The sequence below is a fragment of the Felis catus genome, chromosome D1, assembly GCF_018350175.1.
Source record: "Felis catus isolate Fca126 chromosome D1, F.catus_Fca126_mat1.0, whole genome shotgun sequence".
Taxonomy (NCBI): domain Eukaryota; kingdom Metazoa; phylum Chordata; class Mammalia; order Carnivora; family Felidae; genus Felis; species Felis catus.
The window spans coordinates 87141234-87156766 of NC_058377.1; the positions used below are offsets into that span (position 1 = coordinate 87141234).

The 15533-nt window shown below is 44.2% G+C and overlaps 2 protein-coding genes across 7 annotated transcripts in view; one reads left to right on the forward strand and one right to left on the reverse strand.

Annotated features, from left to right (window-relative positions):
* TCP11L1 (t-complex 11 like 1) overlaps positions 1–11334 on the forward strand; it is a 35199-nt gene extending 23865 nt beyond the window's left edge. For all 6 annotated transcript variants that reach the window (XM_045039112.1, XM_006937179.5, XM_045039113.1 and 3 more), the window contains 3 exons: positions 2171–2352; positions 4084–4256; positions 7364–11334. In XM_045039112.1, coding sequence (XP_044895047.1) covers positions 2171–2352; positions 4084–4256; positions 7364–7566 — 558 coding nt within the window. In that variant the 3' untranslated portion in view covers positions 7567–11334. The remainder of the gene's footprint in view (positions 1–2170; positions 2353–4083; positions 4257–7363) is intronic.
* A 3326-nt stretch (positions 11335–14660) lies between these two features.
* CSTF3 (cleavage stimulation factor subunit 3) overlaps positions 14661–15533 on the reverse strand; it is a 72495-nt gene continuing 71622 nt past the window's right edge. Inside the window, exon 21 of the mRNA XM_003993143.6 lies at positions 14661–15377. Within this exon, the coding sequence (XP_003993192.1) occupies positions 15175–15377 (203 nt within the window). The 3' untranslated portion in view covers positions 14661–15174. The remainder of the gene's footprint in view (positions 15378–15533) is intronic.

Consider the following 15533-nt stretch of genomic DNA (forward strand, 5'->3'; position numbering starts at 1 on the left):
CAGTAGTCCTTTAGGAAGATGACGAGCAAGGGATCTCCCCCACTTTGTCTGTAGACTGCTGGTTTGGTGTGTAGACTGCCTTCTGGTTTTTGAGGGCACTCAGGCCTTTTAGCTCCAGCCTCAGAACATGCTACTTCTCTAAATCGTTCTCATCTAAGTTCCTTATTCTTCCTTTCAAGACGATGTAAGCTCAGGGTATCACCTCTTGCCTGAGTTCCCTGTTTTGTGCCAAAGGAGGCTATACAGAGGGTGTTGAATTGAAGGGATAGAGGGAGGCTCCTTTCCGAATAGTGGCACATTCTCTCCTGGGGGACAGTGCACAGCCCGACATTTCGTTTAAAAAACAGCTGTGAGGAAGATGGTGTTTTCATTGGACACAGATGTCTGCCCTCAGAATCGATCCTTGGAAATCTTTTGTATCCTACACCCAAATCCTGGTGCAAAGCAGGGATGCTGCTGTGTAACAGTGAAATCAAGACAGAGGCTCAGTCTGTTGAAGCATCTCTGTTTAACAATAGGGGATCTTGAATCTTCAAAGATTGTTTTTACTTCTTGAGAAGAATTCTAGGTTAAGACCCTAAATTGTTAATGTCTTGATTTGGTGTGTAGTCTCTTATAGCAAGATGGTTCTTAACATTTATTTGGTTAACCTGTAAAAATCCAGATCAGATGCCCTATCTCAGGGTCCCTGGCTGGCCCAGTCAGTAGAGCCTCTGACTCTCAATCTCAGGGTCATGAGTTCAAGCCCCATGTTGGGCATGGAGCCTACTCAAAAAAAAAAAAAAAAAAAAAAAAAAAAAAAAAAAAATCAGCCTTTCCAATGCTCTTTCCCTCATCCCACACAGGGGACATTGGCCTGGCAGGACCCAGAGGTATCTAACATGGGGGATGCAGTCATGGAAATTCACTCACTGACTGCTTTCTGGGTGGCTTTAGGTTGTTATCAGTCATTCCGCCTTTTTCTACTTACATTTATTTTTCATTTCCTTTATTCACTTACTGATTCTTGAGGGCCTCCTTTGTGCTGGATACTGAGGGGGAACCAAGGTGAATAATGCAGGCTCTCCCTTCAAGCAACTTCTACCCTCCTCCTCTCCAGTGCTCTGGCTAGGGTGACTGGCTGCCTGGTTTGTCCAGGACTTGGGGGCAGAAAGTGTTCACAGGACTTGGGAGTTCCAGCTTTAAAGCCAGGACATCCCCAGACGAACTAGGATGAGTTGGTCATTCTAGCTCATTACCTCATTACTCTTTCCTGTTGAAGGATATAAGTCCTAGTTATCCGGGGTTGGCTCTGCCAATCCCCTTCATATCCATGGTCATCTTCCGTCTTTGAAACAGCCCTGTGAAGCAGGAATCCCCCTTTTGTTGTTGTTCTTTTTAATGTTTATTTACTTTGTGTGTGTGTGTGTGTGTGTGTGTGTGTGTGTGTGTGTGTGAGAGAGAGAGAGAGAGAGAGAGAGAGAGAGAGAGAGAGAGAGAATGCAAGTGAGGTAGGGGCAGAGAGGGGGACAGAGGATCCCAGGCAGGTTCCATGCTGTCAGCACAGAGCCCAACCCAGGGCTCAACCCCAGGAGCCATGAGATCATGACCTGAGCTGAAATTAAGAGTTTCTCAGGGCGCCTGGGTGGCTCAGTTGGTTAAGTGTCCGACCTCAGCTCAGGTCATGATCTCGTGGTTCGTGACTTTGAGCCCCAGGTCAGGCTCTGCACTGACAGCTCAGAGCCTGGAGCCTGCTTCGGATTCTGTGTCTCCCTCTCTCTCTGCCCCTCTCTCACTCATGCTCTGTCTCTGTCTCTGTCTCTGTCTCTCTCAAAAATAAACGTTTAAAAAAAAAAGTTGCTCAACCCACTTGAGAGCCACCCAGGTGCCCCAGGAATTCCCATTTTGCATAGGGCTCAGAGAGTAGAAGAAGAAATTTGCATGAGATTATGCTATTTAAATGTCATTTGGCCTCATGTTCTTAATGAGCATGCTTTACTCCAGCCTTTCTAAGGACAAAGGGGCTCTGAGGTGGAAGGATTGTTCACACAGCCCTCCATTAAGGCTCTGTAAGGACTAGAAAATCCTGAGGGAATCTGTGGAGGCCTGTGTGGGGGCTGTGGCCCCACTGCCCTCTGCTGGCCAGCCTGAGCCTCCAGCTCAGGGACAATTTTTTTTGTATTCACTACAGACAGTTTTGATGGACCAGGCTCGCTTCCAAGAACTCCAGCTCCAGCTAGAGCAACTGACCATCCTGGGAGCCGTGTTGCTGGTGACGTTCAGCATGGCAGCCCCAGGAATTTCCAGCCAGGCTGACTTTGCTGAGAAACTCAAGACGATTGTGAAGATTCTGCTGACAGATGCGCACCTGCCGTAAGTGGCTGCAAGCCGTGGGGCAGACCCTGCGAGCCAGGTGGGGGGCGGTGGGTGACAGAGAGCAGACGGGAGCAGGATCTCCTGGCTGGTGTGGGGCAGAATCCGGGGCCACCGCCTCAGAAGTGACAGGAAACTTTACACTCTGGTTTTTCACCGCAGCAGAATTCATTCAGGTTCCTACAAAGAACGTTAGAGTTCACTGTAGGGTTCGCAGGTCTCCATGAGAGTGGCTTTCAGATGTTTAGGACCAGAACACACGGTAAGAAATTCATTTTCCGTTGTGACCTAGTGCACTCTTTAGGCACATGTAACTGAAATAAAAACTTCACAAAGTGAAACTTATCCTAACTGTGCTTAGTACAAAGTCTTAAGACATTAAAAAAAAAAAAAATACTGGTTGCTACCCATTGAATTGCTTTCACAACCTGCTAACAGTTTGGGCAACACAGCCCTAGGGAAAGGTCCTATAAGAAGCAGGAGGTGTTTCCCCACAGCTGTGAGTACAGATTTTTTCCTTTGGCATGTTCTTCGTGGCCATTTTGTGCTGCGTGTAAATGGATTGTTTCCTCACCCAGCACAAACCCACACCTGTGCGAGGGCAGCTGCTGTAACTGCTCCTGCGGTGAAGTCCGATCAGGTGATTTACGTGGTTCACAGCATGTAGAGTGATGGTTGTAAGTAAACACTATCTGACAAGGTCCAGTTCAGAAGATTCTTCAAGGGGAATGTCCCCCAGACATTCTCATCCTTACATAACGGAGGAATTTTCCTGCTGAGTTTGCACCAAGCATGCGTGTGTTCGGTATGGTGAGGGGTGGGTGCACATGTTGTGACCAGGGATTCAGTAGCCTTGACGTAGGCCAGGAGGGGTTTGCTGAGCGGATGCCCTTGCACAGGGGTAGCCCTTGGCTGTCAGTGAGTTCTCCCACAGCAGATCTGCTTTGTCTACTGCCTAAAGCTACCGATGAAGAGGCCCTGTCTGGCACCTTCTTAGCAGTCCAGCCTCGCACTGCTGTATCTACCCTGGTACTCGGGGGCTGACACACCTGGTTCCAGCAGTGAGTCCCAGGGCGTGCACATTTGCTCCCACTATTTAATTGGCCCAGAACACGGGCAATTGCCTTCTTGTAGAAAACCTACCAGCAGGAGAGCTCCCTACAGATACTCTAGGAGAGCCCAAGGGCCCCAGGAAATGAAGGTGCTAGTTTTCTTAACTTTGGGAATTCAGTTTTATTTATTGTTTTAAAGTAGTTAATACACTCTCATGTTTCAAAAATCAAAAGGGATAGAAGGGTATCCATTGAAAAGTTTCTCTCCCACTCCTGTCTCACAACTACCTAATTTCTGGGTTCTTGTGTTTTGTTCCAGTGGTGGTCAAGATCTTCTTAAGCCAAATCCAGGCTTATTTCACCATAGATGCTAGTAAGAACTTGGGTTTTGAGTAGTTAGCCCTGGTATAGCCTGGTATAGAGCCCTCCCCTTCCCAGTGTTCTTTCTAGCCAAGAGAGGGAGAGGGGGAGAGAGAAAGTCCCCTGAGTCATGTGTACACAGCCTGAAAGGTTAGTGGCAGGGGAGAGAGTCACAGATTTTCTCTTTGAACATGTCAGTCCATGCGTTGGTGATTGTGACTCTTATCAGGGCTGGGGCTCTTCCTGGGCTTGAGTTGGGTAGATGTGCACTTTGTTTATGGGCCCTTCTCTGCCTTCTCCTTTCCCTTCTCTGCTCAAGCTCCTTCCATCTGAAGGATGCCCTGACTACCATTGGGGAGAAAGTCTGCCTGGAGGTGAGCGGCTGCCTTGCCCTGTGTGGGCTCACTCCCTTTACCACGGAAAAGGAGACTGTGCTCAAGGGCCAGATCCAGGCTGTGGCCAGTCCCGACGACCCCATCCGCAGGATCATCGGTATGTTTGGGCGAAGACGGGTAGCAGGGATGTCCTTTTGGAGGGCTGGCAGACAGACCCCTCTGAAGAAATCTAGAAGGGTCTGATAGGTTATGAGTGCTGATGAGTGAGGGGGCGAGTGATTAATCACCACCGTGCAATTAGGGCAAGCCAGAGGTCTGGACAAGTGACCAGGCAGCTGTCATTGTTCTGAGGGCTCTGACTTTGGAATCACAGGCTTTGTTCAAAACCCTGCTCCAGAACTATGAGGTAATAGAAAATACATGGATTGGTCTCTGCCCCCGTTCCTGGCACAGAGCCCCTGAAACTCTTGTAATTTCCTAAGTGATAAGAGCACTAGAGTATCTTTTATTCTAATATTGGTCTTTGACCTGGATCCTGACACAGAGCTCTTAAATCCTTTGGAATTTCCTGGGTGATAGGAGTGTCTTTTGTTCTAGTGAGGCAAGTCTGGGTGGGCTCCTGGATGGGGGCTGGTCACCAGAAAGACCAAGCCATGATCAAAAGCTTAGAATTTTCAGCCACTCCCTCATTTTCCAAGAGAGGGGAGAAGGGCTGGAAATGCCCATGTGATGAAGCCTCCATAAACACCCCAAAAGTTCAGGTTTTGGGGAGTTTCTGGGTTAGGGAACTTAGCCAAGTAATGGGAGGGTGATGTACTCCAACACCACAGAAACTCCTGCCCCCCAAACTCTCCCAGACCTCACCCTCTGTGTCTCTTATTCTGGTTTTCATCTGTATCCATATCCTTTATTTTATAGTAAGCTAGTAAACATAAGTATTTCTCTGAGTTCTGTGAGCCTTTCTAGCAAATGATCAAAATCCAAGGCAGAGGAGGTTATGGGAACCTCCAGTTTGTAGCCAAATCAGACAGAATTTGTGGGTGTTCTGGGGACCTACTACTTGTGGTTGGCTTCTGAAGTGGGGGGGCAGCCTCATGGGACTGACCCTTTGACCTGTGGGATGTGACACTCCCTCCAGGTGGTGTCGCAATTGAGTACAATTGTAGGACACCCAGCTGGAGTCGCAGAGAATTGCTTGGTGTGGGAACCCCTCACCCTCACCCACATCTGGTGCCAGAGTGTTGAGGATGTGGGGTGAGCGTGAAGGAGGGGGCACGGGTTTTCTTCGCAAGCACCTGCTGTGGTTCTTGAGCGGGTGACTGGATGCTTGAGACTCCTCATCTCTCAAAGGGGTAATACTGACAACCCTATGCAGTTGCTGGGAGGACTGCAGGGCATGAGATCCATAAAATGCTTGTCATTGTATTGGGCAGCACATCACTAGAGAGGAGCTGTGATTAAAAATATTACTCCATGTGGTAGCTGTTACTTTTCATCATCACAGCAGTAGCACTGTGGAAAATTCTGGTTGATCGAGGAATACAGTGTTCATCTAATTTTGGGGCACCTAACTGGCTTAGTTGGTAGAGCATGTGACTCTTGATCTTGGGATTGTTAAGTTTGAGCCCCATGTTGGCTGTAGAGATTACTTAAAAATGAAATCTTAAAAAAATGTTCATTGAATTTTTAAAATTCCCATTTATCTTTAATTTTGAAATCATTCTTTAGCTTCTTTATGAAACTAGATAGATGTTCAACATGTAAATGACAATTAGGCTTCAGGCAAAAGCTGAATGATCCATGATTACCAGATTTCAGGTTGGAGTAGAGGCTAAACCAATGACATGAGCCTGCTTCTAATACCATGACTTCTTTTTTATTCTTAAGTAATATTTTATGGGAAAAGTTACAGGGATTGATGGTTTTTTAAGAATTAAATGATTTCATCCCAGTCCTGCATCGGGCATGATGTCGTGTGTGGGTCACTTGGGAGAAGCCTCTTGCAGAGGTATAAGGATCATCGGGATTAATGTTACTGACCTTGGTAGAGATGCAGGAAAGTGCAGTAAATAGACCGCTGGCTAATAAGCTACTCTGTGCCCTGCCATCTTGGCTGTTTACTAACAGCCAGTTACAGACCTGGGGGTAAAAGCCAGCCCTGGAGTAGGAATGATATGAGGATCTCCAGGTCTGGGTGAGGCTTCCAGCTCTGAGAACCTTAGGAAACCAAACTAACTTTGGAAGAGGGGTGATGGGACCCATCTGGTCAGCAGTTGCTCTGTCAGTGTGTATTGGGATCCAGAGGTCATTTGCACCTGAGAGGGTGCTGCAGGACAGGGGGTGGGCATGCAGTTTGAAAGAACCCATTTAACATAAATGCCCCTATTGCTTTTGTAATAAAATCTGCAGGAAGTGTGGCTTGCATATGCTTTTGGTTGATGAGGACAGTGCAAAAGCATCATAGAGAGGAATGGGCTAAAAAAAAAATCAACCTAAATTATTTCTCAGAGTAGTCCAAGTTTGCAAATGCCCACAACTCCATGGCCTTCCACTGTAGGCATTATTATTATTATTTTTTTTAGAGTTTTTATTTATTGAGAAAGAGAGGGAGAGAGGGTGGGGGGAGAGGAAGAGAAAGAGGGAGAGAGAATCCCAAGCAGGCTCTGTGCTGTCAGCACAGAGCCCGACTTGGGGCTTGAGCCCACAAACCTGGAGATCATGGTTTGAGCTGACATCGGATGCTTAACTGACTGAGCCGCCCAGGAGCTCTTCTCGTTTTGTTTTTGAACTTGTAATTCCTGCGTTAGTCCTCTCCCACCCCATTTTTTATGGGATCTTCAGTAATGGCTCACGGTGGTCTCAGTGTATCTTTCTCCTTGGAGAGGAGAACCTGTCAACACTCTAGTCTCCCTTTGTTCATTGACACATTTATTCTTCCTTTCCAAATATATTTTGAGCTTTGAGCTTTTACTGGGGGTCAGGTCTCATGCCAGGCCCTGTGCTGGGTGCTGGCGAGGGTGGGGGAGGGGATCGCGAACAAGATGAACGTGCTTCTACCCTCTTGGAACTAACTAACTAGGCAGGGAGAGGAAATGTTATAAATGGGGTAAATGTTCAGAATGGCAAAGTACTGTGGGTCCTTGCACTAAGGGTGGGCAGGGAAGACTTGCCTGAAAAAGGGATGTTTGTGATAAACACTAAGCCTACTCAGAAGTTTGTAAAGTCATCCCGAACAACAACTGACTGCTTTCTTTTCTATCACAGATTCCCGAATCCTGATCTTCTTAGAAAGCTACCTTGCCTCAGGTCATCAGAAGCCATTGCCTACGGTACCTGGGGGATTGGGTCCGGTTCAGAAAGAGCTGGAGGAAGTTGCTGTTAAATTTGTCCGCCTGGTCAACTATAACAAGATGGTCTTCAGTCCCTACTATGATGCCATCCTCAGTAAGATCCTTGTCAGACCCTAACACGTACGTGCGCTACAGTAGCAGTATTAGCCTCTTGATACAGAATACCTGTTCTCAACTATAACGTTGCTTTGGAAAATGGCTATTTAGTACATGTCTGTGTAACATCACTGATTCCAAAAGGAAGAGTATTGTGTATCACTGTTGAAAAGAGCTGTTGAAAAGCGCACTGAATTCAATTCTATTTTGCAGGTTTGTATTTATGAGTGCAAGTTTACAAATCAAGAAGCTTCTTGTTATCTTGAGTCTCCTAGGTAGCACTTGGCTTTTACACGGTGAACTGCTGTGTGTCCACCCGCACTGTGTCCTGATTGTAGCTGCCTTGTCTCTCCCAGGAGGCTGGGGCCTCTCTTCTGCTATCCGGGTAGTTTTTCTTTCAGACCCCTCAGAGGATCTGCCGGCCACCCAAGAATGAGACACCGAGCCATGACCGTGTTGAGACTCTCCCCCTTCAGTGGCACAGACCCCCAGTCCTCCCCCAGCTATTTTGTGTTAGAAGGGCTATATATAGTTTTCCTGCCTCCCCACTCCCCCCTACCCCCCCCCCACCCCTCCCATTTATTGTTTTCTCCCTCCTGGTCTAGCCAGCGCCCCAGAGCCCTTTTGTTCTAGAGGAGAATTAATTGATTTTAAAAAGCTTATTCTTTTATACAGAATTATTCCTGAGCCTGGATGATAGCAGTTAGGACTTACAGAATCCAGAGAAAGGAAATTCTTTGACTTTTAAGGTTTGAAAGTTAAGGAGGAACTATTTTTTTAAACAATATATATGTTGGTGTCATGTAAAAGAAGACAAATGTCTGGAGTTTTTACTGAAATGTTCACTCATACAATATGCAGATGTATTGATTGGAATTGAATTTCAGAAATGGATTTAAGTGTTTTCAGATAAAATAGCGTAGTATAAGCTCACTTATTTCTATGATAAGGAAGTCATGGAAAATCCCTGGTTTTTGAGCAGTATTTTTTGAGGAACTTCAGGGACCAGAATTCCTGACCTATCCTGTGACTGAAAGGGTAGCTGGGGTCTCACAGATGACCCGCTCTGTTCAAAAAATAAAAATGAAAGGGGTGTGTGTGTGTGTGTGTGTGTGTGTGTGTGTGTGTGTGTGTTTTAGACAGGGATGTTATGTTAGAAGCAGAGCCATGAAGCTGGAGTGAACTCCCAAGAGCTGGAACAGCAGAAAGCAAAATGATGCCAGGAATCCCTTCAAGCTGCTGAGGGGTAGGGTGGGACAGGAGGCAGGTGGGGCAGCCACCAGAAGAACCTTCACTCTGTGAGAGCTGTCACGTGTACAAGCTTCAGGAGAGGGAATGGTTATGCCGGGGGTGGGGAATGTGATTTCTCCAGAGACGTGCTACAAACTGTGTTCTAATGGTGCGTTTTACTTGCAGTCAGAAATGTATGCTGTGTTATGTGGTCAGAAGTCATATTATTAAAGTTAATACTCAAGGACAAATCTTCCGTGGTTTCGTTGGAAGGGAATAAAAGTTCAGTAAGTAGAACTTTTAAAGAACAAAACCACAGTCTCTTATAGTGTCTTCAATGAGGTCCTTTCTGGAATTGTTTCCAGAGGTAAGGTTGCTTATTGGTCATATGGTATCCCCAGGCTGAGAAGCCCGAGCACTCTTTTAAAGTTGGCTACACGCCCAACATAAGGCTTGAACTCACAACCTCGAGGTTGGGCTTGAACTCACAACCTTGAGATCAGTAGTCCCATGCTCTACGGACTGAGCCACCAGGCACCCTCCCCTACCTCAGCACTCTTTTGCCTGCCTCAGCCTCAGAGTGTTTGGGGTTTTGTCCCTCCTGATCCAAGGATGAAGGAGAGGAGCTTTATCCTGAAATATATGGGGTGGATCAGCACTCCTATAGTCATTCTTCCCAGATCTTAAAAATTCTTTTTGCCTTCTTTTATAGGGGTTAATTGTTTACAAGATTTTTTTCTTTCCCCTAATGTGTTCCTAAATCGACAAAGTTAAGTTTGGGCCATTTGAAATCTTGATGCATATATTACAGGGACCTGCACAGACTCTCATGCCCCCTGCTACCTTAGTGTCCACTGGTGGAGTTCTCTAAATGGCAAAGCCAAGAATGACGGAGGCAAAGTTCTGAATCACAGTATTCATATTGAGTTGTGTTGTCGCTCTTTGAAGATGAGTGAGCTACTTTCTTCCTGGAATCTCACAGGATTATCACTAAGGGCCAGGAAAATCCATTTAGTTCATTTAGTCACTAAGGAAATGTTTTATTGAGCATCTCCTTGTAATTCCCCCCCTACAGCTCTCCCTCCAAGATATGTACCCTTCGGAGGGGAAATTATCCTTCAGAATTGAACCGGTTCTATATAATGCAGTCTGATTGGATTTGACTTGATTTTCTAACAGGTTTGTGGACACAAGCTAAGTTTATTTGGCTGTAGTACTTTACCATGGATAGACTGAGCGCCTTGAGAGTTAGGTCCATTACAGACAGCAAGGCTGTTAGATTTATTTGATGGTCTCATGAATGAATGAATGTCTAGAACAGTAATTGCTACTTTGTCAGCCCTTGGCTGGGTGGGTGGGTGGATGGATTCCCAGTTTAGATGTTTTTTGAAAATCTCATTACTTTTAAAGCAAGCTGTATAATGTGATTGTTCATGTAACCATATAACCCAACTATAAATATACTTCGGTAAGGATGTCTCACTGATTAAATACAGTAGGCAGGTGCGTAAGAGCTTTTTTGTCTGAAGAAAAATTATTAATAAGTCTGACGTACTAGGTGTGTGCACATACGTGTGCCAGTTCTAAATGGAGTTTTTAGCAGTTCTGTTTTTGTGGAGGTGATTGTGTTCATTTCTCCAAAACCTTAAGATTTCTGGGCATAGAGAGGGGCGGCTGCCACCACCTTTCCTGCTGCTGAGTTTCAGGGGGAGTAGGTGTTTGCTATTGACATCCAGTGACCTTTGGCATGCACCACTTTGTATGTGCAGAACATTTGTATTTCTTTTAATTTTGAGGCAGGGTGGCAGAGTGGAAAGACTGGGAGCTGTCAGGAAACCAGAGTTGTGACTCCATTTCTGTTAGGTCCTGATTTGCCCCACTTAGTACCTATTTCTGGCACATGTAAAATGAAAGGACTAGACTTGGTCTTTAAACTGCTTTCCAATCCTGACCTTCTGTGATGTGTCTTACTTGAGTAACTTAAGTATACTGCAGTAGGATTGTGCACAAAGCTCCTGACTGAGGGGAAGATCTGGGTTGGAGTCCTTCCTCTCTTGCCTTCTTACTGGTTGTGTGATACTGGGCCAGTCATTGTCCCTTGGGCCTCAGCATTTTCATCTGTAGAATGGGAAAATGACTAACCCTTCCTGCAAGGATTAAATGTGATAATTGATATTAGAATGCTTTGGACACGGAAAAGGACTATAAATTGCTTTGTTAACAAAGGAGAGCATATAACCCTCTGCCTGTATTCGACTTTTGGCGCCCAGCCTCCCTGCAGTCAGCACATTCTACAGGCCTGAGGGAAGGTTCTCCTCCCGGCCCAAGACTGATACTTCCGTCATCTCTTCTGTGGTAAAGCTACAGTCTTCCTTTTTCTCCTCTTGCAGCCTCCACCCCGGTAACATCTCCCCATCCTCTCCTCTGTATTATTTGAACTAAATGAATGCATGAATGAACAAATGAAGGACGGTAGGTGATGGGCTGTGAAACTCTTGTTTAAAGGCACGATCTCATTGAAAACATAATCTAAATAAAGAACCACCATGATGTTTGCAATTGTGCATTTATGTTGGATTTTGTATTCTGTAACTATCTTAATGGATAGCTTTTTTATTCATAATATTCAAAACAACTTAATGGGATGGAGGAGGAGATACTCTAAACCCATTAAGCTCTTTTACTCTGTCAAATGCTCACTGATCCTTTCAGAAATAGCTAGAGCCCTGGGAATCAAGTGTCAGAAACCTCAACGGGCAGAATGTAGTTACATCTGCCTGTGGTGTGGGTTTCTGTTTACATTGACTTCTGAACCTAAGGACCAGAACTAATCTGTAGGCCTGGTTTGAGTTTGAAATCAGATGTGTCTGATTTTATCTCAACTATAAACACTGAGAACCTTTAAGAGCAATTTTTTTTTAATGTTTGAGAGAGTGCAAGTGGGGGAAGGGCAGAGAGAGGGAGAGGCAGAGTCCCAAGCAGGCTCTGTGCTATCAGCGCAGAGCCTGACTCAGGGCTCAATCCTGTGAACTGTGAGATCATGACCTGAGCTGGGCCTCTGCTCAACCCACTGAGCCTCTCAGACACCCCAAGCAACTTCTGACCTAAATACAACCCTGGAATTAAAGAAGCTCCCCCATTTCTGTCTTTTTCATTCATGCCGCCTCTGCTTTCTAAAGTGTGGTCTTCCTTGTGCTCAAAGCAGAACTTTGGTCAGGGCTCAGGGAGGAAAATTTACAAAATGGATGAATTGTTTTTCTTGATTTTTATTCCCAAAGCTTGGTAAGATGGCCCTTTTGTTGAATGTACAAGATTTTACTTAGAACAGGAACATGGTACCTGAGTTTTGTTCCTTGGTATGAATTGTCAGGACTTCTGGGATTTTCACTACATAGAGCTTCGCTTGCTGAGTGTCAGGTAAGAGGACCATCAACATTAATGTAGTTTGCTTTGGGAATTATAAAAAATTTATGAACATGGTAGCTATGTTTTTACTATCCTGTAAATGAACTCTTGGTTTTACATGCTAAGTATAGGGAAATAGAAGGTTCTAAAACTACCAAATAAATTAATAGTTATTGACCAAGATTGATATGCTGACAAAAGTGTATTTTTTCATTCTTTCCTAATGGTATGATTTGGTTGTTCAGTTTTACATTTACTAGGTAGTTATAGCCTTTTACTTTACTCGGTGTGGCAACAGATAAAACCTCTTGAAATTCAGTGCTAAAGGCTGGGGTTTCACTGATTTTTGTTTAGGAAGGACATAGAAATCCTTACATCTTACCCAGTTCTAGAATTGTCATTGTTATTTTCCCAGTTCTAGAATTGTCTAGAAAATGTCATTGCCTTGATAAAAAGGAAAAATATGGATCTCTTTTGGAAATTTCTTCTGGGTCTAGCAGTATGGATGTATGACAGTTTCTGCACGTGTGGGACTGGCTGTGGCATGAGTGTCTGCACATTAGATTTCCCAGAGTTAAGTTCAGCTACTTGTTCAACTGTGTCTACAAAAGGAAATGTCAATACTCAGAATCCTGTTAAAAACTAAAAATCCATATGTATTTACAGCAGAACATTAGAAAATGATTTCTTTTCACAAATAATCCTTTTTATTTTTAAAGATCAGATTAACTCTCAGGAGAAAAAAATCTTAGAAATACAGTAGGAATAAATGTAACACATAATGGCTGCTAGTGGCACTTTTCATCAAGGTAGGGAGGTTGTGTGTGTGTATGTTTTGTCTTTGTTATGGTGCTAAGACAGTCATTTTTCATGCATTTGTGTAGCTTTGCTTTGCTGTTCATGCAAACATTGTTGCAGATCATCACTGGCATTTGGAGCCATTCTTGTCTTTACAACACTACCCAAAGATAGCACCTCAGGAAAGACCCTGTACCTCTGTACTTTAAAGCCTGCAGTGTATTTGGCATTACCTGTACCTTTCAGATTTGTTGTTGAAAACCATATTTAAAAAACGGCTTAAACACGGCTCTTGAGGACAACAGAATCAGAATTAGAGCCAGCAGGCTTCGAAGGTATTTTAGCTTTCATGGGAAAATACAAAAGACACATGCTTGTGATTAATGTGTAAATATTACCTGGCTACGTATACATTTATGTAAGAAAATGATTCCAGGTAACCATTTTTCTATTATGTCAGAGTTTTATAGAAATATTTAAGGCTGATTTTAAAATGTTAGCTATTTAATCAGTTTTGAATTTAAATTCTAAATTGGGTGCCCAGTATGTAAGGATTTCTTTATAACTGTAATACTTTTCCTTTTTTTTTTTTTTTTCCTTACTGACTTTTAGCTTTTATTCTGAATCACCGCCCTTAGGCTCAACTAGTTTTCTGTCTAGCAGTTTTTCTTTGTTTGTCTTTTTAAGTTTCTATATTTATTTTGAGAGCGTGTGTGAGCAGGGGAAGGGGAAGAGGGAGAAAGAGAATCTTAAGCAAACTCCACGCTCAGTGCAGAGCCCAACACAGGGCTTGATCTCACGATTACAGTATCACAACCTGAGCTGGTATCAAGAGTCAGATGCTTAACTGAAAGAGCCACCCAGGCACCCCTGTCTAGTGGTTTTTCTAGAAATGAGTCAGAGGAGGTACTGTTGCTAACAAGGAGTGGAACCTAATTCTTTGGACTTACAATTTAATGCTGTGTGTAGGTCATAAAGAACTTGTTCTTGAGCACTAAGCATTGCTTTTAAGAGAGATGAAAGGTAAAATATCTGCCTCAGATTGGGATAAGTATGTTCATATTTGAGGATTTCTGAAATGTTTAATTTGCCTCCTAACGTTAGATCCCTCATGTTTTCAGTTAGTACTAAGATGGGGAACGGACATGTAGTTATGTATACATATAGTAAATACAAGGTGACTTTGTATTGTCATCTATTTTTAAATGGTATTGGTTGAATAAGTTGCTACTTTATTATTTATTTATGTTTGTTTGTTTATGAGAGACAGGGCACAAGCAGGGGAGGGGCAGAGAGAGGAGACACAGAATCCAAGCATGCTCCAGGCTCCGAGCTGTCAGCACAGAGCCCGACGCGGGGTTCGAACTCACGAACCGTGAGATCGTGACCTGAACTGAAGTCAGACGCTTAACCGACTGAGCCACCCAGGTGCCCCATAAGTCTCTATTTTAAATACATTCTTCTTAAAAAAAATATTTGTGAGAAAGAGTGAGCAGGGGAGGGGCAGAGAGAGAGGGAGAGAAGGAATCCATGCTGTCGGCCCAGAGCCTGATGTGTGGCTTGAAGTCACGAACTGTGAGATCATGACCTGAACTGAAACCAAGAGTCGGATACTTAATTGACTGAGCCACCCAGGTGCCCCTTAAATACGTTCTGAATGGAGGAAGCAGCGGGAGGCATGACATTTTTGAGATCCTTTTATTTTTTAAAGGATTGTTTTAAAATTTTAAACTACAAAACAGATTCCATACATTCTGCCATAAATAAAAACAAACAATAAGGCAGGACTCTACATAAGCAAACTGAGAACAACTGTTTTCAGAAAATGTGATAAAATGCTTTACAATCATAAGCCATCCAGTTTTTAAAATAAAACTGTTGAAAACTCACAAGTCTTCAAGCGGCACATACAAGACACCCTTGAAGAGGGAACAAAATGTGGTTCTGCCATTTTGTGCTGTTCTCACATTTTTGAAAACCTAATTTTGCTTAGAGCATAGGTCTGTTCTGTATTCTAAATTTCACACAGGTTGGTTTGTTTTTTCTCAAGAACCATATGATAGAGGCACCAATGACAATACAACTTTGTTTCCAAGGACCTTGTAACAAAGCATTGTCTCTTTTAAACATATGACTTAAGAGGCAAAAAGGGAATCCTGGATAAGTTTCCTTTCAGAGGCAGGACTGGAGCCGGCTTCACCGAATTCGCTTCTGCTGCCGCGCTCTGTAAATGTCATGAACAGGAGGGACGACAGCTCCCTTTTCTTCATCTTCGTCTGAATCCTCGTTGGGCCTTTTGACGGCCTTGGCGAGTACTGCGTTGCTTTCCACCGGGCCATTGCCCTCTACAGCCAGCTCCGGGGCGCCGCCGGTGATGATCCTCACAGCTTCCTCCACAGCTACGCAAACAAAACGCAAAGGACTGTTGGAGGAGCTTTCAGAGTCCGCTCCTGTGAAAGACTGCCCTGCTATTGGACACTTTACAGTTGATTTCATAGCCTGCTATTAGCAGAGCAAGGGAGAGCAGTAGTGATACTACATAATTAAAGACCAAA